Source organism: Haliaeetus albicilla, chromosome 3, assembly GCF_947461875.1.
Source record: "Haliaeetus albicilla chromosome 3, bHalAlb1.1, whole genome shotgun sequence".
Classification (NCBI taxonomy): Eukaryota; Metazoa; Chordata; class Aves; order Accipitriformes; family Accipitridae; genus Haliaeetus; species Haliaeetus albicilla.
In genome coordinates this window covers 42,496,575-42,518,689 of record NC_091485.1, presented here as the reverse complement: position 1 = coordinate 42,518,689, position 22,115 = coordinate 42,496,575, and the positions used below count along the sequence as shown (strand labels likewise).

Sequence of the window (22,115 nt, the reverse complement as noted above, 5' to 3'; positions counted from 1 at the left end):
CTGAAGGGTTACAGACCTGCAAGTGGAAGGCAGGCTACAGAATTGCAAATGCAAAACTCTTAGCATGGCAGAGAGTAGGGCATTTAAGGCAGTGTGTGACACCAGCGTAAGGTGTTAGCCTTGAAAGTCTCTTCCTGTGCTAAGTTAGGAAGTGCAGGGCAAGTCTGCTCCCCTCTTAAGGGGTAGTTAAGTAGATAAAATACAGTCCAGCTTGGGAGTGGATGAGGTATGGAGGTATTAGCCTGGCTCTTCACTCAAGCTAGTGAATGCAATATGTGCTAGATTGTTAACAGCATTGGGTCATTGCCATTACACTGCATCTCGACCCAAGCTGATAAAGTCTGTGTGATGTTGAGTTGAATCATGTGAATTTATTGGATTAGGTCTCTGGTAGTTTCAGTATCTGTATACTGCAGTTCATTTTGCAATATAGATAGGAACTTGAAACTTTTTTCATCTCACTCTGATGAGACAGCTTGGGAGTCCTCTCTGGATTTTCTTTATTCAAGTAAAATCCGTGCAAGTTTGGTACTAGGAAGCTTGATGGCCTCTGATAAGGCAGAGCTTTTAAAAAAGCTGTGAACCCTGAATCCAGGCATGTTGGACAACTTTTTATTTAACAAAGATTTCTATATTACTAACAGAGATTATGATAAAGGAAAAAAACATTTTTGGCACTCAAAATTTACCAGTTGTATACTACCTATTTAACGCCTCACAAGTAGGAGTTTTGAGCAATTTTGCAACAAAGGCACGTGACGACCTTTCAGCTCAAACAATATACATTACAGAAAAGCTAAAAATGGTGAACATTGCATTTTGTATGGCTTCTTTTACCTAAGAGCTTTACAAACTGACTCTGGAGAAGGAGGTGCTGATGCTTTCAAGGACTGTTCGCTAACGGATTTAGGTTGCGCATTTGTCAGCACACCATTTGGCACAGTTCAGTAGAACTGGCACGCTACTCGGAAGGGACCAAGCCTTGAAACGGTGGGTCAGGTTTGAGAAATACTGGCAGAGCTGAGGATGAAACATGTGCATACTACTCATATCTGTAGCCAATGCTAGAACCCATACTCCCTTGCATCCCTGAGTATGCAGTACGCTTAAACCATGTAGAGCAGTTAAACAATAAAATATCGATTCTGACTACAGGGTCATCCAGCTTGCCTTGTTGCCATTGAATGCTGGTTTGTTTTATTATAAGGGTTTTTTTTTTCAACTAGAATTGAAGAGAGTAATTCCTGAAGTTTAATTGTCCTGCAGTATTTTCAATTATAGAATGTCTGTAAGTGACAAAACAGAAATGATATCTTACAGACTTAACTAAACTAAGTGTTTTCAGCCAAGAAATAAAACCACTAGAAACTGAACAGCAGCTTTTGATGTTTTAGTATGGAAAGTAGTGTTAAACAGATCACAAAACTCAACCCTTGTTTTCGGGGAGATATCAGAAGTTATTTGCTTATTATATAAAATTCCTTAAAATATGTCTCACCACATTCTAGAAAGCTTGAAAAACCTTTATTAAAAAAAAAAAAGCAGCTTTCAAAATTAAAAACACTTGTGAAGCATAGGAGCAAAGAAAAAACAATGACAAGTTAAGGAATGGAAATAAAGTCATAAAAGCAGTTTCTTACTTGGTTTTGAGGAATTTGGATGGTGTGATAGTTCTGTAAGCATGTCACACAAAGTGGCAGTATCCCTGGGATAAACTACAGCTTCTGTGCACTTTGACAGTTTCTGCTGCACTGAGCCTTCATGTTAATTTTGTATGTGGTTGCTTCTTCCTGCATATGTATATTGTATACTACAGACTAAGGAGAAGACTATCACCTTTCTCCCTAGTGCATGGGGGAGAGTGCACAGACCATTCCTCCTTTTCTTTTTCTTCACAGCCCTGTCATTCTGAGCACATATTTCTTTGATGTCAGTGAATGCTTCTTTACAGTGCTGTTTGCAAGACCAAACTCAGAGAAATAGAGAAGCAGCATATTCTTGCCTCTTCTGGAGCCAGCCAAGCTGCCTGGCCACAAAGCGCAGGGCATCACTTGTGGGCATGTAATTCCTACCTACTGGGTAGGTAGCTCCCCTGCTGGGTACTGAGTTGCTGCATGGGACTGTTTGCTTTTGGGCTTAATTGCTCCTGAAATTATGTATATCAGCCCTGTGGACCAGTGCCCTAAATACTGAATCAGCACTTTAAAAATGAGGTATAGTAAAAGGAAGTTTGAGGACCAGTCTTAGGCCAACTACATCTGCAACTGGTAGCTTCATAGTGGACTAACATGTTCTGGAATCTAATGATTGAAAAGGGAGTAGGCTGTGTGATTATTGGATAAATTACTAAAATCGTCACATCAGATTAATAAAAGATTGTATGGTGAAAGAATGGAATAAAATTAAAAGTTTGTTTATTCTACAAATGCTGAGTTAAAGATTAAATACATGCATCAAAGGGAACAGATTTGAGGCTAGTGTTACTTGACATGAGTGTTTAGCAATGCAATCTAAATCCTGACGCATCTTCATCCGTTTCACAAAATTTACATAGTCCTATGGGGGAAAAAAACCCAAAAATCTAGCCAAAAGAACAGCTGTGGCAGCCAAATTTTGATGTGAGTGTGTTGTACTGCAGGATACAACATAAAATCTGTTGAGACTATGTCCAGAAGTACACCTACAGTTATACAACCCAGTTATCTAATTTACAGAAAGAGAATGAAGTCTGAAATTCTCCTGGCCTTTAGAAGTCCTTCTATGCTGTCTGAGCACCCTGTTTACCTTCTGGCAGGAGACCCCTCTCTGCATGGAAGGCCTCATCCATTTAAGGCACAAATAGTCCAGTGCATAATGTAAAGGGTTGTTGGATCTGAAAGACTTTGATCTAGTATTGATTAGATCAGCCAGTAGCCTGGAAAAGGTAAAGTTCAGATTATTCTGTGGAATCTTTTCATGACTCTAGACACATGGTTAGCCTATTATCTGTTGCTGCATTCCAGTTACTGAGGCTTTCTGTTGAGGCTTTCTGCAACAGAGGAGGATTTTAGGCACAGCTGTGTACAAAGCAGATTGTTTTTTTTCCCAAGCATATGTACTGTGGCAGATGTGAGGACACTATGTTGCCTAAAGATAGGCCTCTAGTGCCACTTGAGACATTGTAGGGTGTTTGAGACATCCACATGGGACCAGTGGATTTGGCAGAAGACCTAGAGGAGACCTTTACTAGAGTGGCAGCTGAAGGCCAAGCAAGATACCCTAGAGCATTTCAAATGGCCCTGTGTAGCTAAGTTTAGGCAATTGAAGGAATCCCTAAAAGGGGGTTCGGTCATCATACCATTTCATATAATCCACCAGGACTCCAGCTATTCATGGGAAACTTGTGCTTTTCGTGGGTCAGTCCTGTGTCACGTCATGCGGATGTCTTAGGTACACAACTGCATCTCAAATGGTACTGTGTGCTTGTGTTTAGGCAGCTAGATGCTATTCTTTACAGTGCTGGTGGGATTGAGATCCAAGCTCAGTTGCCTCTCTAATAGTCTCTGCCTGTGCACTAGAAACCCAGTCTCCCATTATAACCAGTGGAAGGTCTAGTCAGAGCAGTCACTAGTCTAGAATGCTGTTTGTCATGCCATAAACTAGGATGTCTAAATTTCATAGGGATGTCTCCAGAGCTTCACTGTAATAGCAACTTAGGTATTTAGTTAATGTGTAGAAACTAAATTTAGGCATCTGAATCCAGAGCTGAAATCTACTCTGAGAAATAATCCTAAGAATGTTGATTTGTAATAATTTTATGAGTGCTATAGTGGGAGTCATCTGACTATCTCAGTGAAAAGACTGGAAGGTCTCTCCCCAGAGAGAAGAGGGAGAGAAAAGTATCAGAAGAACAAACTCTTTAGGGACGTATCTTCGTAATAACAGTTCTAAGGAGAGGCAGGCATGCAAGTACTGAAATGCTTTTGATTGAACAAAGTCATATTTTGCTCCAAAAAGCTGTTAGGCTGTGGACACCAGTGCCCTCGCTCCCCAGGTGAAGTGGACCCTTGGTTCTGAAGCCTGTTGTGTTAAGCTGAGTTAGTCACAGGAGAATAAACCCTTTGGTCAGGAGCAGTGTGGGTGGGCACTGGGATTTTTACCTTGCTATAGTTGTCGGCTTCAGACTTCAGCCATAGGGTACAACATCCCTCCTCTAAAAAAGGCCAGAAAGAGTCAGAGATGCTTTGCCTGAATTTCCAGTCAGTGTTGCAAAGTTTTGTCCTTAGAATTTGCATTTTATGGATTAAGAGGTGTGATGATAAAGATGTTTACTGACTCACTTTGCGAAAACTCCTTTCTGCATTCCTTGCCCTCCTCCAAATCTTTTGGACAAATGGGCAAAAACCCTTGTGGAAGAAATACTAAAAACTACTTGGAAATAGAAATTAAGAGTTTGATTAGAATAGGTTATATCTCCTTAAATACACCGTAATCTCATTCTGAACAACAGATATGGATTTCAGAGAGTTAAAATTTAGGGAAAGAAAGAATAGTCCTAAAAGTACTGCAAGTGATTGTTCAGATTAGCAATTTAATTGTTCAGCTGGAAATGGCTGATTTAGACCATTAGATGGCAGCATGAATTTGTGTTTTGGTGCAAGAATTTCACAGCAGAAGCACTCTTTCAAAAGTTGCCTTTTTCTATTCTGAAGCTTTTCATGACTTTAAAATGTCGTAATTCCAGCATAAATCAATTAAACCCAGGTTTGCTGCAATGTTTTGTTTCATCATTTTCTTCAAGTTTTCTTCTCCTATAATGACTGAAGCTGTAATGCAATAACTTCAATGGCATTTTCCCTTTTTTATATAAATCTAGTGTGAGTAAAAGGTGCCAGTTTGTCAGCAGTGAAAATTGAAATATTTGGTGTATCCATACAAAGACAGCAAGAATTCTGCATTTCATGATACTATCTTATTTCTCAGGCTTGACCTGAACACATTTCCTTAAAGATCAGGCTGCAACTCGGCCACCAAACCTGCACTCTGTTCATACTAATAAAGCTTTCTGATGATTTGAACATCTATTCACTTGGAAGGGATTGAGATTGCTGACTGTTAATTGATTCAGTTTTGTACATTACCAGTTGAGATAGGATTCAGATCATATCTTAAAGCAAAGTCTTGTACATCACACTGTTATTACCCTGTTAGTGTATCAACATTATGTTGTAATAATCCACTCACAGACTTTTAAATGAATTCTTTGTGTTCATCTTCTGCATGCTACATTTCACTTCCCCTGGCCTGTTTGTTCCCACTCATTGCCTGCCTCCCACACAGACATATTGTTATAAGGAAAGTGTTGAGTACAGCTGTGCTAGGATTTTTCTTTGCTAGTATTTGTTTCTAGGAAAGGAAAAGGGAGAAAGTCAGTCCATTTCCTGTTAGTTTAAAACAGCAGAAACATCTGTTTGTCTTAAGATAGTTTTCCCAAAAGAACAGTGGCGAGGGAGCTTGCAGGTGATGAGCTTTGCCATTGCCAGTAGCTATCAGTTTAGACAATAGTGATTAGTATGGTTGGCTTAAAAAAATATAAAAATTCCTTAAATGACGGAGGATATTTATTCCTGCAATAAAATTTTTGACAGCTAATGTTTAATTTCTACAGTGTTCTAAATCATAAAAATACATAGAGTATCTGGGATCAGAAAACCCAGATTCTGCTGTAGAATCCATAGACGCCATTAAATTCTGTCCAAAAGCAATTTTTCTGCAGTCTCCTCACGCTGTTATGGTGAATTTCCACAGTGCTCACAAAATGGTGCGAGGTGACATGTCCTAGCACAGCATGCATGTAATCCTTCTGTCAGACGCATCCTATCGCTACCATCCACTGCATTAATGGGTGCATTTAACCTATCAAGGATCAATAAAATATACACTCTTAAGTGTATTTACAATATTACATTGACAGCTGTTAAAATAATGTTACGTAGACTAAAAATCAAGCTGACAAAATAGAGAGTAAGCTTTGTGGGTAGTATTCCCAGTACAGCGTCTCTTTATTCAAGTCAATACCCTTATCTGGTACCATTAAAATCTTTTTAACCTTAGCTTTAGAGCATCTAGATGCTTCATCACTCTTCATGCCTAAAATGTCATACGTAAGGCATGACATTTTACACTATTGTGGTATTCTAAACTGTCTTCACTCAAGGTTAAGTAGTTTTGTCAATGACCTCTTGGCCCTATTTACAGAGGAGCTCCTAAACCCTAATACTTTATTCTTCTCTTAATTAATATTTTTCTTCATTGTCTTTCAGGATATAACGACCTCCCCAGACCACTTGCTTTCTTGCTCTATCTGTTAAGAGGACTGCCCTTTCCTTTTGTGGTCCTTGGCGCACATTTTGGCTTTCTCCTGAAGCTTCCTTCAGTGGACAGGGTTCTTTTCTTTGGGTTTTCAACTTCCTCACATCTTTATCTGCTCTGGAGAAGGTACATTTGGCTCCAGATCTGTGTCTCCAAGTGTCAGCCATGACTTGTCTCATTCTCACTTAGGCTGAAAGCATAAAGAGGTGAAATACAGATCCTCCTCATCTTTCGTTTCTTAATGTCTGTCTTTCAACACTGTTTTTCCACTTGGGAGAGTTTCTGTAAACCTTCTGATTGAAAGATTTTCAGAGCCAATGGCCTGCACCAGCACCTTGTGAATCTCTTCAGTCTGTTGGCTTTGAACTCACTGGGTGCCCTTTCTCTAGACCTGATTAAGGCAGCTTTACTTTCAGGATATGGACAGAAGACTAGCGTTGTTGGTGTGCATAAAAATAAGCACTGATTCAGCTTGCTCGTCCAGAAGCAGGAACATTTTTGGTGTATTTCTTTCTTTCCACAGTTAGCTTTTTATTGACCCTTATCTTTTTCCCTGTACCTCTGCTGAACTGTGGATATTTCAGTTGAGAGACCTGTGAGATAGTGGGTTCAATGGAAGCAAGCCTAGGTGGCCTCCTTTCTTGTTACAGCCTTTCAGCTGTGTCCAGAACCTGAACATTCGTTACCAGTAAATATGTTCTTCCAGAACCTGAACATTAGTTACCAGTAAATACATTCTCTTTCCTTTGCATGCTTTTTTGGTAATGACATAGATGAACTCCTGTTAGAGCTCAAATGTTAGTTTGAGAGGCTGTCATAATTTTCCTGAGGGAAGCAAGCAGAAAGGTTAGTGGCTGATTTTTGACAGATTATAACTCAGTAAGGTCTGACTGGAATTGTACTCTCTCCTAGTCCAAGGTCTTTGTCCCTTTTGAACTGAAAGTTCTGCCACAGATTGAGGAAGTATTAAATTTTCTCAAGAAAGGTTTTCAAGATTCTTTCATAACAGAATATATGGAGTCTGAATACAGAATTTCTCACCAGCAACCACTGTGTTATAGTTTCTCTTCAGGTCTTCTCTACAGTAGTGATTTTCGTGGCAGCTTGTGTTCTGTGAAAGAAAGTATAGTTACCACCTCTTCCGAAATGCTAATTCCCAGGTTCTTCTGAAGATGCTTGTCTTTTTAGGATATTTTAAAGAGGAATGCCAGTTTAAGTTGGTTATCATCACAGAAAGGATAGCTGTGTTCACAGCATCATGTATTTTGGCACCATGATTTGTTTGGATGATTTGTTTCACTGAAATGGGGCTGAATCCCCCAGTGTTGTGATCAAAAGGGAAATCATCTTTAGAAAAAAAACCAGCTCAAAACTCTCTTAGCTTTGAGGCTCTTTTCCATGACAAAAGAGGAGAAAGTGGAGTCTAATCATCTTACTGATTTAGATTCAAGTCTGACATTAGTGTCAGTGAAACAGAAATGGGAATTCTTAAGGGGGTGGACATCAGCAGCTGAGCCTTAGTTCCGTTCAATAAAGGTAACTGACCTTGTTTACTAAGTCAAAGGTCATCATAACCATTTCAGATACACATATGATCAACAGAAGGAGATTAAACTCTTCAGAAGGGATAGGCAAGGAAGGAGGGGCGGTGGGGTAGCCCTGTATGTTAGGGAGTGCTTGACTGTCTAGAGCTTGATGATGGTGACGGTAGTGTTGAGTGTTTATGCGTAGGAATCGAGGAAAGCCAACAAGGCAGATATCATGGTGGGAGTCTGTTACAGACCACCCAACCAGGATGAAGATGCAGACGAAATATTCTATAAGCAGCTGGGAGAAGTCTCACAATCACTAGCCCTTGTTCTCATGGGGGATTTCAACTTACCAGATGTCTGCTGGAAATACAATACAGCGGAGAGGAAGCAGTCTTGGAGTTCCTGGAGCATGTGGAAGATAACTTCCTGACATAGTTGACGAGAGAGCCAACTAGAGAAGGCACCCCACTGGTCCTGTTGTTTGCAAACAGAGAAGGACTTGTGGGTGATGGTTGGAGGCTGTCTTGGGCATAGTGATCATGAAATGATAGTTTTCGGTTCTTGGAGAAGTAAGGCAGGGGAGTCAGCAGAACTGCCACCTTGGACTTCTGGAGGGCAGACTTTGGCCTGTTTAGGAGACTGGTTGACAGAGTCCCTTGGGAGGCAGTCCTGAAGGGCAAAGGAGTCCAGGAAGGCTGGACATTCTTCAAGAAGGAAATTTTAAAGGCGCAGGAGCAGGCTGTCCCCATGTGCCAAAACATGAGCTGGCGGGGAAGACCTGTGTAGCTGAACAGAGAGCTTTGGCTGGAACTCAGAAAAAAAAAAGGATAATTTATGACGTTTGGAAAAAGGGGCAGGCAACTGAGAAGGGCTACAAGGATGTTGTGAGGTTATCCAGGGAGAAAATTAGAAGGGCCAAAGCCCAGCCAAAACTTAATCTGGCTACTGCCATAAAAGACAATAAAAAATGTTTCTATAGATACATAAGCAACAAAAGGAGGGCTAAGGAGAATCCTCATCTTTTATTGGATGTGGGTGGAAACATAGTGATAAAGGATGAGGAAAAGGCTGAGGTACTTAATGTCCTCTTTGCCTCAGTCTTTAATAGTAAGACCAGTTGTTCTTCGGGTACCCAGACCCCTGAGCTGGAAAACAGGGAGCAGAATGAAGCCCCCATAATCCAAGGGGAAATGGTTAGCAACCTGCTACACCACTTAGACACAAGTCTATGGAGCTGGATGAGATCCACCCAAGGGTACTGAGGGAGCTGGTGGAAGTGCCCACTGAGCCACTTTCCATCATTTATCAGCAGTCCTGGCTAACTGGGGAGGTCGCAGTTGACTGGAAGTTAGCAAAAGTGACGCCCATTGACAAGAAGGGCTGGAGGGAGGATCAGGGCAACTACAGGCCTGTCAGTCTGACCTTGGTGCCAGGGAAGGTTATGGAGCAGATATCTTGAGTGCCATTACACATCACATACAGGAGAACCAGGTGATCCGGCCCAGTCAGCATGGATTTATGAAAGGCAGATCCTGCTTGACTAACCTGATCTCCTTCTATGACAAGGTGACCCGCTTAGTGGATGAGGGAAAGGCTGTGGATGTTGTCTACCTAGACTTTAGTAAAGTCTTTGACAACATTTCCCACAACATTCTTCTGGAGAAACTGGCTGCTCATGGCTTAGATGTGCATACTGTTCACTGGGTAAAAAAACTGGCTGGATGGCCGGGCCCAAAGAGTAGTGGTGAGTGGAGTTAAATCCAGTTGGTGGCCGGTCACAAGTGGTGTTCTCCAGGGGTCAGTATTGGGGCCAGTTCTGTTTCATATCTTTATCAATGATCTAAATGAGGGGATCAAGTGCAGCGTCAGTAAGTTTGTAGATGACACCAAGTTGGACGGGAGTATTGATCTGCTCGAGGGTAGGAAGGCTCTACAGAGGGATCTGGACAGGCTGGATCGATGGGCTGAGGCCAATCATATGAGGTTCAACAAGGCCAAGTGCCAGGTCCTGCACTTGGGTCACAACAACCCCATGCAGCACTACAGGCTTGGGGAAGAGTGGCTGGAAAGCTGCCTGGCAGAAAAAGACCTGGGGGTGTTGGTTGACAGCCGGCTGAATATGAGCCAGCAGTGTGCCCAGGTGGTCAAGAAGGCCAGCAGCATCCTGGCTTGTATCAGAAATAGTGTGGCCAGCAGGAGCAGGGAAGTGATCATCCCTCTGTACTTGGCACTGGTGAGGCTGCACCTCGAGTCCTGTGTTCAGTTTTGGGCCCCTCACTGCAGGAAAGACATTGAGGTGCTGGAGCGTGTCCAGAGAAGGGCAATGAAGCTGGTGAAGGGCCTGGAGCACAAGTCTTACAAGGAGCGGCTGAGGGAGCTGAGGCTGTTTAGTCTGGAGAAGAGGAGGCTGAGGGGAGACCTTACCGCTCTCTACAACTACCTGAAAAAGGTTGTAGTGAAGTGAGTGTTGGTCTCTTCTCCCAGGTAGCAAGTGATAGGATGAGAGCAAAAGTCCTCAAGTTGTACCAGGGGTGGTTTAGACTGGGTATTAGGAAAAATTTCTCTGCTGAAATGTTTGTCAGGTATTGGAACAGGCTGGCCAGGGAAGTGGTTGAGTCACCATCCCTGGAGGTATTTAAAAGATGTGTAGATGTGGTGCTTAGGGACATGGTTTAGTGGTGGACTTGGCAGTGAGATTTATGATTGGATCTGATGATCTTAAAGGTCTTTTCCAACCTAAATGATTCTATGATTGTATTCTAACAGTGCTTGGTATCTCTATCCTCCAAGTCTTTTTGGAGTCCCTGCTTTCTAGAGTACAATTCCACATGATCTTATAAACATTTCCTACATTTTCTACCTTTTAGCAAGTCTGCAACCTTATATTTTAGTATATTGACCTAACATAATCTAAATTTTTTTCTGTATTAATATTTGGTACTAAATTGTATTCAGTGGACCAAATGAGGCAAGGCACTGTGCATGGATGACTGCTACTATTGCACTCTCATTGCATCAACTATACATTTTTATTAGAAATGAATTTATATTTATTTGTAAGTCATTGGTGTAAATCCATTATGCCCATTGAAGTTTGAAAATTGAATGGCTATTATGTCTGCTATTCATGAATAAGCTTCCCTAGGAAATCTGCTCTTTTTATGCTTTTAAGTAGAAAAGAATCAAAGCACTGAAAGGCTTCACCACTCATCTTTTTGCTTTCTGACCTTTTTGCCTCTTCCAAACTTCACTATGATTAACAGACCCCTTCCCTTCCCCTCTCAAGTGTAGATAAAGCTTCCTTCGTAAGGCCATCCACGTTTTTTTCAGCACTCTGATAGGATCAGTGCAGGGCAACACAAAATGCCCTCCCTTTCCAGTTGACCAAGATCTCTATGTCACATTTCATTTCTTTGCAAGTCTGATGGAACAGACGGAAGATTTCTGGACAGAAGTTGTAGCTGGCCATGATAGTACATTTTCAGAGGATGCAGAGATGATAACTAGCGAGGTAGGAGAGCGTGCATCATCAGGTAACTGCACTCAGCTGCTGAAAGGTGGCTGGTTAAGACAGGATTAAGTGTGGGTTTTCGGTTTGTTCTTACTTTCAATCCTTTAATTGCCAAGTTTAAAATGATAGGTTAAATTTTTTACTCAGGATCATGCAATTTAATGTCCATATGTTTACATTCCTCCAAGTGGGAACAGAATATAGCCCAATAGACACTAGTTATTTCAATTTAAATTAATTTGGATGCTGCAAATCACTCTGTGAACTTTCTTGGGCCTTCTTCCTCTGTTGACTTTTAGATTAATTAATTCCTATGAAGCCCTAGGCCTGAGATGATTTTGTTAGTAACATTTTTATTAGCATTATATTACCAGTATAAATATATGATAAAATTAAATGAATGAGGTACTTCATTCTCTCATTTGCTTAGTCTCTAGGCTGGCAAGTGACATGATTTTTTTTGACATGAGTTTCTTATGTAGAAAGAAAATGATATTGTAGTCAGATATGCAACATTGTTTATGTTCTTTTACTGTAACGGGTATTTGGACAGCATTCTCAGTAACCACTCTGCATGCTTGTAAGGATTAGTGAGTAATACAGTTCATGGGAAATTTTATGAGCTGAAGTAGATAAGAGTTTGAGATGTTTGTCTTCTGGATGTCTGCTTTAACCTCTAAGTATACAGTGTACATCACAGCTTCATTATGTTTTCCCTTTTATTCTTATTGTACTTCTTTTTATGTCACAGAAAAGAACATTTTCTTTTTACTCGTATTTCTTTTCCTCCCCCCAGTCCCCATCTCCAGGTCAGCGTTGTCCACTTGACATTTTCCAATGCCTTAAACTCTGGAGGCAGTATTCTTGTTATGTTTTTATATTATTTATGCTATTTTTGCAGTCAAGATTAAGTTGAAGTTGTGTTGACCATTTTCATTACTCAGTTATCCAGTTGATAGATAAAAATACTTCTTCAGAGGCACATAACATTTTGTTCTGTGCTCCCTTCTTGATTTTGATTGTTGTTTTTCACTTGTTTTTTCTATCTTAGTTTCCAATGTACAGTACTTTGGAAGGTTCATCTCATGATCCCCTTTTCCCTAGGTTTTTTCTTTTTACTTCTTCTTAGCCTTTTTCTTTTTTTTTCCTCTCATATCTCTTGCACTAGTTTTTTTTTGTTGTTTCAGAAAAAAACATATTCGGGCTGGATTTGAGACCTTTCTGGCACTTTGAAGAGTGCTTCTTCTAGACTTTTAGGCTTTAGACTGAGGGAGAGAGAGCAATAAAAGTGGAAGCAGAGATCTGAACTTACTGTGCTTGGAAGCATCTCTATAACTAGTGCTACATAGGTGGCTTAATGTTTGCTGTATTTCTTGTTAGCTTAATCTGTGATGGTTAAAGTATTTAATTTATAATGTCTGTAGCTTTCTGTTGGTTTCTTCTAATTACTTTTGATGAGCAACTGTTTTTTACTTGTTGATATACCTATTTACTGCAAATGGTAAACGAAGTAGCAGTACATGCAGAGAGTAAATATTGAAATATTTATTTCAGTCAAATGTCTGTATTGAGCAACTTGGAATTCAGTGATACAGTGATGTGGCAATGTTACTGTCTTGTCATCACAAATTCTTCTGGGAAGATTCCACATTAGATAATGTTATGTTACACTGAATCTGCCTCCCTTTTGTTTTTTACTCAGGAATGTTTCGATACTGTGATCGTGAAAACATGAGTAAATTTTTTTTATTAAGTTAGTCATACTGCTTGAAGGAACTGCAAAGTCTGTAGCCCAGGAAAACAATTTAAAAAAAAAAAAAAAGAAAGGGCAATCATCATTAACTTCACAAAACATTCACAGACTTAGCACAAAGTTTAAAAGAAAGTATAAATAAAGACATGGAAGTAAAAAAGGATAAAACTCAACACAAAGTTTCTGTGTACTAAAGGTAGATTGTGTCTGACTAATGTGTTAACCTTGCATGTTATGTGTTAACTCATTTTTTAGGTAAAGAGAGTAAAGCAAGTCTTATACTTGTGGGATTCAGTTAAGCATTTTATAGCATTAGATAAGGATAATGTTTTCATTAAACTGAAGGAGATGGGGATTTGTGTAAGAAATGCAAGGTGGGAAAAGAAAAGAAAAATAATCAGCAGTATTAAAAATCAAACTTTGAGGAAGATTATTAAGTGCAGTTCTTCCAGTTTTAGAATCAACCTTTTAAATTATTTTTGTAATGGTGTTTGCACAAAAAGTAGGAAAAAGTTCATGGGAGGTAGAAGGCATCATCGTTACACAGGAAGATCAGGATACGCAGGAAGAGTTGGATGATCGTGAGGACTGACACATTAGAAATGGGATGAGACTAGACTTTCCAGTATAAAATGTAAGATTAAGACCATAGGCACAAGCAGTACTAACTCTGTTGTCACTTGAGGGTTATTCAGTTGGAAGTCACAGAACAGGAGTGTTATCTGATATTATTAATTATTTGCAAGATAAACTAAGAATAACTGATGAGATTGAACCAGAGAGGCAAATGTGATTTTTAAGATGTGTTGAGCAATATATTTCTGGTAAAGATACACAAAAGTTGCTGTTACACAGAACACTGTTAGCCTTTCATATGGTATATTGTCTACCATTCTTGACTCTTACCTTTAAGAACAGGAGCAAGTATAGGGAAGGACTGTGAAGGATTATCAGGATAGCGGGTAGCCTTTTATACAGAAGACTTCTAAAATACCTTGACTTGTTCCCTTGCAAAACAAAGGCTGAGAGGAAGTGGGAAAGCTTGCCTTGGAGGGTAAACATAACAAAAAAGTAAATAAGCTATAGAAGTTAAGGGATAATATTGACAGAAAACAAAATGTAAAAGTATAGCCAAGCTGAACATTAGGAGATTCCTAAGTATCAACTCAGCTTCTGGATCATCCTCCCAACAGAAGCACTGGAAGCAAGTAATCTAATTTTTTTTCTAATAGACCTTAACAGCTAAAGAGGACTACATTATGCAGTTGCCTGCAACTCATAGATCTTGACTGTTTATGCAGGATTTGCTTACATTCTTACATTTGAAGTAGAGAAGGTTTGGAGTTTCTATGTCTTAAAATGGGAAGCATCTTCGTTACGTTTTCTCATTATTTAAAAAAAAGTTCAACAGATGCTTTTGAATCTCTTTTTGTTAATATGTTTCCATCACATGGTTATTCTTTACAATTCTTACATAGTCAATTAAACATTCTATTGCTTAGGGGTTTTCTACAACTAGGTCAAAATTGGTTTCATAAACTGATCATAGCAAATATTATATAGAGAAAAAATATTGAATCATTCAGAATTGATTAAATTAATTTTGAAGTTTTAAAGGTTTGGATTATAGTTTAAAACCATCTTTCGAATGAAGGATTATCTGGGACAAGTATACATGATTTTTCTTTTTTTAAATCTTCTCTATGTAGCTGAGGGGAGGTCAACATTAGAAAGGTGAAAACAGTAATATGCTATATAAATAAATCAGCTGAATAGAAATTTCAGAAAATTACCTTTCCATCTAATAAGGGATGTCTGTGGCTAAAAGTGATACATAGTGCCTTGTCATGCTCGCTTTACATTAAGAATGTTTTTGGAGGATGTGAAGGTAATCTAGAAGAGGACAGCCAGACTGATTCAGGGATAATGGACTGTCGTTCTCAAAAGGAGTACTTGGAAAAGAGAGCCTCTTTGTTCCCAGGTGTTGTTGTGGACCTGCTGAAAGAACCAGGAGGTGGACTGTATGAAGACAAAAGTGGCTGTACTGGATGTTTCCTTCTTCAAAACATAGAACTCACATCTGTAAGAAATGCACATGGTTAATGGACTGCTTAGAAAATTAGGGCATGGCCAGGGAACAGCTGCACTAAGCAACTTGCTCCCCTAGAGAATTTCAAATGTTGCGGAGAAAAAGTTGTTCACAGCAAATGCTGTTTCCTACTCCCCTGCACAATCTGGGGCTCCCTATCCCTCCACTCGCAAAGCTCACAGCATTTTCCTGGTTAAGCAGTGTCAGCAGGGCTGCCAGCTTGATTGAGTTGGTATGGAAAAGGAGCCAGAGAGAACAAGTGCAGAGAATGTCCCTTTCAGCACGGAGCTGGCATCTGAAGAATGACTTTCCCGTACCATGTCATATCTCATATTTTAGTGGCCCTCATCTTGGCCAAAATAGTCCCTGTTCCTCTTCACTTTGCCTTATGAAATGGGAATAGTGTAATACTTCCTACAACACTTGTGTGGTGGGGAAGTAACTGGGTTTATCTGTTCTTTTTTACATAGGTGAAGAATACATTGGCCATTAGAATCTAGACAAAACCTCACTGGAGTTTTTAACAGTGAAAAGGAGGCTAAATCTAAATAAACTTCCTGTTTTCCGTGAGCTGCAGCTTGCACTTGGTTTGGTTTTTTTTTCCCATCTAAGAATAAAGTAACAATATTTATCAGAAACATTTATGCCATTGAGGAATCCAGAGAAATGCAGGAAATGCTGTATGAACACATAACGTATGTACTAATACTTTATTTGTCTTTGTGTGTGTGGATTTGATGGCCAAAAAGGAAGAGGCCCCAAGGGCTCCTTAGTATGCAATTAATATTTTGGCTAGAAAAGCAGCAGATTGTTTCAGTATGCTTACATGTTATGACATCATATTCCAGTAAAATTATAATGAACAGAATTTTTGTTTGTCTCTGTGGCAAACCAAAATGAGTTTTCTAATTGTCAACAGACCTTGGTGATTTATTTAATTATAGTGGCGCCCGCTCACACCAACTTAGTTAAGGTCTGTCAGCATTTCTGTTATGAACCCCTATTTTTAGGGGTTTATAACTAGTTGTAAATATTTATTCATTGCTGAAACTTGGCATTCAAGGTCACAGTCATAGAGCAAATAACCCTTTTTCAGGTTGACTATTCTAAAGTGATACCAATGGCATTAGCTAAAAAGTAGATTTCTAATGCTATGAAACTTGGAATAAAGAGAACCTGCTTTCCAGTCCTCTTATTTGAGGGACCTTAAGAATCTCAAATGTCCAGAAGAGCCAGATAAAAATTAACTTGTTTTAATAGTTTATATGTGACTGGTTGTTAAAGTATTATCCTTTATCACTTTTTTTTTTCTTCCAATTGAATGTATCATTTCACATGTCCTTCTGTTGTCTTCTAGTCTTGTAATCTTCTGTCATTTGGCTGTGTCTGTCAGCTTACATTCTGGAGGAGTATGTTCTGAGTGTGCCAGTATCACCTGAGAATCTTTTTTTACATAAGAATTTTCTCCAAAGGAAAATCCTAACCTTTGTAGCTGCCATGTAGAATGCAGGGAGATGCATATTCTTTAAATGTAGGTAGTTTTAAAACTTTCAGAAACCTAATGAGTCCATACACGAAGCGTTGCTGTTGGAAATCCTGACTGTTTCAGTTCTGTGGCTGAACAGAGCAACAGAGGGCTAAGGAGTGTAGGACTGATGTGTAGGTGTTCTTGTGATGGAAAATATTGTGCTGATATGTTATTGCATAATAATCCACAAACTCTATATAAATATTCCCAAGATTGTTAATGGTTTCAGTCATTTTTAGTAACTCAAATGTAATATATTGAGAAGGTTTATTAATGACCAGTGGCAGATATCTTAACTTTGCATGGGGTTGTTCCTTACATGAGTGTGCATCTTCAGGATGCAGAATCACTCTGTATTAAAACTCAGTTTAATCATTGCACTGTACTTTCAGACTGTAATATTATGATTACTTTTAAGGTTTTTGTTAATACAGTCTCTGTCCTCACCACTGAAAAGAGGAGGATGTTTTGTTTGTATTTGACATGCTCCATGTTGTAGAGAAGCCAATATCCTCCCAGATTTAGTCCATTTTCTGATGATTTCAGGTGTTCCTTTGCACTTTCCTGGCAATGTTCATATTATCAGTGCTCTGTTAACTCTGCCTGAGGCCAAGCAGAGCAAGAAAAGTTTAATCAAAACCATGTAAAAGCCTAATCATTCTGCCAATGCCAAAGAGCTGCATGAGGCTCTAGAGCCACAGGCTGAATATCATTTTTCCATATTATCACATAAATAGCTCCCTAAACACTCTTTAAAAGAAAAGGTGGGGAGGGAGGAGGAAAAAGAGAGGGCCTGTTGTGGGATCTGAGTTTATGAAGTGGATTAAGGTTCATGTGCTTTCTTCCTTTACATGTAATGGAGAGAAAGGTAGGTCTAGTAACTCAACAAGAAACAGGAACTTATGATGAATGTTGTATTTTCCTTAAATCTAGGTAGTTGCTAACACCACTACCACATTTCTTCTTATTTGAAGAGGATTGTGAAGTAATGAGGAGGGATGTGCTATCAAGGTGCCTACTGCTTTTGTGTGACAGAGCTTGTCCTATACTAAGCTGCAGCTAACAGAGGCAGCCAACAGATGCAGCAGTTTCCAGGCTCTAGTTCTAGATCTTCTGAGAACAATTTCTGGGATGGTGGGAGGATTCCTGGGAACTCTTTGAGGAACTTGAGCATGCCTATCGCTGCAGGGAAAGGATAGCTACAGGAGGCTGCGACTTCTAGCAAGCTCTAGCAGCTGTCCCTGATCAAAAAGTGCATTGAGGTTTTCTTCCAGCTGTGTCCTGATTAGAGAGGGTCCAGCACCCTTTCAGTCGGTACTAGGGAGAAGCACATAAAAGTGCAGGCCCTAGATCACCATTCCCAGAGACAGGCAGCAGATGCATCACAGCAATTCACACAAAAGGGAGCCAGAAACTCTGCCGAGGACAGTGTGTGTGCGCTCAGCGATGGTGGTGATGTGCCACATGGCACCATTCCTAGCACCACCTGGAGCAGCTATTGTGGTACATCAGAGACCTTAAGTCAGATCTAGCTCCAGAGCTCTAGCTGGGATGGGGAGACTGGCCTTGTCTGCAGGAGGTGTGCACTGTCAGGGGATCTGTATTACCAAGTAAAAGAGTTGCAGGAAGATGTCAGCAAACTGTACTGACATCATTAGAGCTGATGAGCAAGAGATGAGCTGGATCTTCTCTGAGACCCTGCAGGTGCAACAGCCTGAATCCCCAACCATACCAGAGGAGGAGCAGAGAGAGTCAGTGCTTATTGGGCTGGGAAATGGGGAGTCCTGTGATGGCAAAGGCTGGAAGCTTGTAATTTTTGGCACTGGGAGGAAGGCTTCTGCTCCATCTGCAGGTCTGCAACTACAATTTCAGTGCCGTGGCATCAGATGAGGGCCTAGGAGCTCTCAAAGCATCCAGTCCAGCCAAGTCTGAGCCCTCCAGCAGCACCAGAAGGAAGCAGCAAGTGATAATAGTGGGCAACTTTCTACTGCAGGGGATGGAGACCACCATCTGTGAACCTGCCCTGCTGTGCAGGGAGGTTTGCTTCTCACTGAGGGCTTTGACTGGGACATTGTGGATAGATTGCCAAGGGTTGTCTGTTCCTTAGGCTATTACCTACCTCTGCTTTTCATAGTGGTTACCAGTGGTACTTTAAGCAGACACATGGACCATAACAAGCATGACTACAGAGATTTGATTTTTTCAACTGTGGCACCCTCTTTGAGGATCAATGCTTGGAAGAGATGGGATCCACCTGACCAAGTGGGGCAAGCATCTTTATCAACAGATCAGCCAATCTGGTCAAGAGAACTTTAAAGTGACAGAGAGTGGAGTTGACCTATAACCAAGTGAGGAAGTGATGGACCAAGTTAGTAGGCAAAGACTTAAGGGTGATGTTGACGAGAGACCCTAAAACCAACAAAACAGGGCTGAAGGGGTCCCACAAGTGTGTGCACACAAGTAAGGAAGAGCCTACAGGACAGCATGATGGGGGAAGTCCTTATACCTTTTCTGGGAAATCAGTACACTTGGGTTGCTATCTGAAGTGCCAGTGCACAAACACACTTAGCATGGAGAGTGGACAGGAGGAATGAGAGGTCTGTGTGTAGCTACTGCAGAGCCACAACCACACTGGAATCACAGAGGCATGGTGGTATAGCTCACATAAATGGAGTGCTGCAATCAATGCATACAGATTCTTTAGGAAGGACAGGCCAGGATGGCAAGGACAGAGTGTTGTCCTTTATGTGAGAGAGCAGTGGGAATGCATGGAGCTCTGTCTGGGGATGAGTGATGAGACAGCTGATAGTTTATGGGTCAGGACAGGAGGGCATACCAATGTGGGTGATATTGTGGTGGGTGCCTCTTACAGACTGAATGATCAAGAAGTAGATGAGGTCTTTTTCAGGTAACTGGAAGAATGTTCATGGCCACAGTCCTGGTCCTCATGGGGGACTTTAACCACCCCAGTATGTCTTGGAGGTACATCACAGCAGGGCACAAGCAATCCAGGAGGTTTCTGGAGTGCATCAGTGACAACTTTCTGACATAGGCAAATGAGGAATTGGTGAGGATGGGCACTCCTGCCAGAGCTCACACATTCAAACGAAGAAGAACTGGTCAGAGATGTGAAGGTTGGAGTCAGTGCAGTGACCATGAGATAGTGGCAGGATCTTGAGAGGAGAGAACAAGGCAGGTATCACAGATCACAAACTGGCCTTCAGGCTAGCAGACTTGGGTCTCTTCAGAGATGTGCTTGGAAGAATCCCAGGGGATATAGTCCTGAAGAGAGAAGTCCAGCAGAGCTTGTCAAGGTTCACCTCCTCCAAGCTTAAGAACGGTTTAACCGTCCATCCTGACATGCAGGTGGTCAAGCAAAGGCAGCAGGAAGCCTGCATGGATGAACAAGGAACTTTGGACTAAATTCAAACAGGGTTTGTGACCCAGGTGAGGTGACCCAGGATGAATGTAGAGACACTGTACAAGTGTGCAGGTATGGGGTTAGAAAAAACTGAAGTCCATCTGGAGTTGAATCTGGAAAGGGATGTGAAGGACAACAAGATGGGTTTCTACAGCAGCAAAAGGAAGACTAGAGACCCACTGTTGAGTGGGGCAGGGAACCTGATGGTCCTGGAAAAGATGGAGGTACTCAGAATGCCTTCATCTCAGTCTACTGATAAGACTGGCCTTCAGGAGTCCCAGGTCCCTGAGATCAGCAGGAAAGTCTGGAGCAGGTAGGACTTACCCTCGATGGAGGAGGATCGGGTTGGGGAACATGTAAACAGACAGGACAGGTCTATGAGGCCTGATGGAATGCACCCATGAGTGCTGAGGGAGCTAAATTATGAGCATCTCTCATCTGATGAGAGAGTGAGAGAGCTGGGACTTGTTAGCTAGGAGAAGAGAAGGCTTGGGGCGATCTTATCAATGTGTATAAAATACATGAAGGGGATGAGTAAAGAAAGTGGAGCCAGGCTCTTTTTAGTGGTATCCAGTGAAGAAGAGGCACAAACTGAAATACAAGTAATTCCATTTAATCATAAGAAAAGAAAAGCCTTTTTTACTCAAACACCAGAGCAGATTGCCAGACAGGTTGTTGAATCAACCACCCTTGGAGATACTCAAAACCCAAAGGAAAGCGGCCCTGAGCAGTCTGCCCTAACTGACCTGCTTTGAGCAGGGGGGCTGGACTAGGGGATCTCCAGAGTTTACTTTCCATCTCAACTATTCTGTGTTTCTGTGATAAACTAAGGAAAGACTTTCAGAGGAATCACATTAGTGGTGTATAGGAGCCAGGGACAGACAGCTCTAAGCCAGCTGTGGAAGAAAAAGTGGAGTTGATGCTGATTATACTGATGAAGCTTTTAATTATTTTTCCCATGATTTTAAATAAATGTAGTATTTTTCACTCTGGAAGTATAGTTTGACCTGTGTTTGGTGTCAAAGGCCTGTTCCTGATTCTTAGATTTAAATTCTTTCAAGGTATTATTTACATCTATTGCCTGCATATTCCCTAAATTTATTTTTAAAATTCCCTAAAACAATATTGCAAACCAAATAAAACTAATAAATCAAAGGAAAATGTTGATATAGGAAGCATTTTATGTAAGCTCATTAAGCAAAGGGAAGGGGTGAAATTCTGCCTTTCACTTGAAAAACTACCATCTTTTTGAGGTAAATCTCAGCCTGAAACCACTACTTTTTTATTGTAGATTTTGTCACATTGCTAGTGTCTTGGTATTGTGTTTGTACCTTTTAGAAGCAGAGGGAGGCAGAAGGTGAATGCTGTATGTCTGAAGCAATGAAGGACGCAGTGGAGTGGGATAGAAATTAACGTTCTTGGAATTATCCGTTTCTTTGGTTTGACAGCTGCTTTGTTAACGAACGGTACCGTGGTGTTTGAATTCCGTTACGCATGTAGGAGCTTTGTAGTGTTCTTCCAGAAAGAGTGGTCAAACACTGGAATGGGGTGCCCAGAGATGTTGTGGAATCTTCATCCTTGGAGATATCCACAATACCCTGGACAATGCCTGAACAAGACAGTGTAACTTCAGAGCTTGACCCTGCTTTGGGTGCTGCATTGGACCAGATAACCTCCAGGAGCCTTTCCAACCTGAGTTATTCTATAATTTTATGAAAATGCTACATAAGCAAATGCATTTCCAGGCCTTAATAATTCCCTATAACTGTATTAAACTGTAAACAGGAAAGCAAAGTAAATACCCGATTTTTGCATGTCGTAAAGGCAACTTTGCTCACCCCTCCAAGGCCCTATAGCCAGAGGCATGTTGGAGCCAGTGTTACGGTTTTGCTCTTTCCATATAAACGTATTTTTAGAATTAGGCACAAAG

The 22,115-nt window shown here is 40.8% G+C and overlaps 2 protein-coding genes across 6 annotated transcripts in view; both read left to right on the top strand.

Annotated features, from left to right (window-relative positions):
- The window catches only part of STAU2 (staufen double-stranded RNA binding protein 2), a 156,329-nt gene that overhangs the window by 13,509 nt on the left and 120,705 nt on the right, over positions 1–22,115 (top strand). The gene's annotated exons all lie outside the window — the stretch shown is intronic.
- Positions 21,551–22,115, top strand: part of RPL7 (ribosomal protein L7) — a 197,424-nt gene continuing 196,859 nt past the window's right edge. For both annotated transcript variants that reach the window (XM_069779527.1, XM_069779528.1), the window contains exon 1: positions 21,551–21,577. In XM_069779527.1, coding sequence (XP_069635628.1) covers positions 21,554–21,577 — 24 coding nt within the window. In that variant the 5' untranslated portion in view covers positions 21,551–21,553. The remainder of the gene's footprint in view (positions 21,578–22,115) is intronic.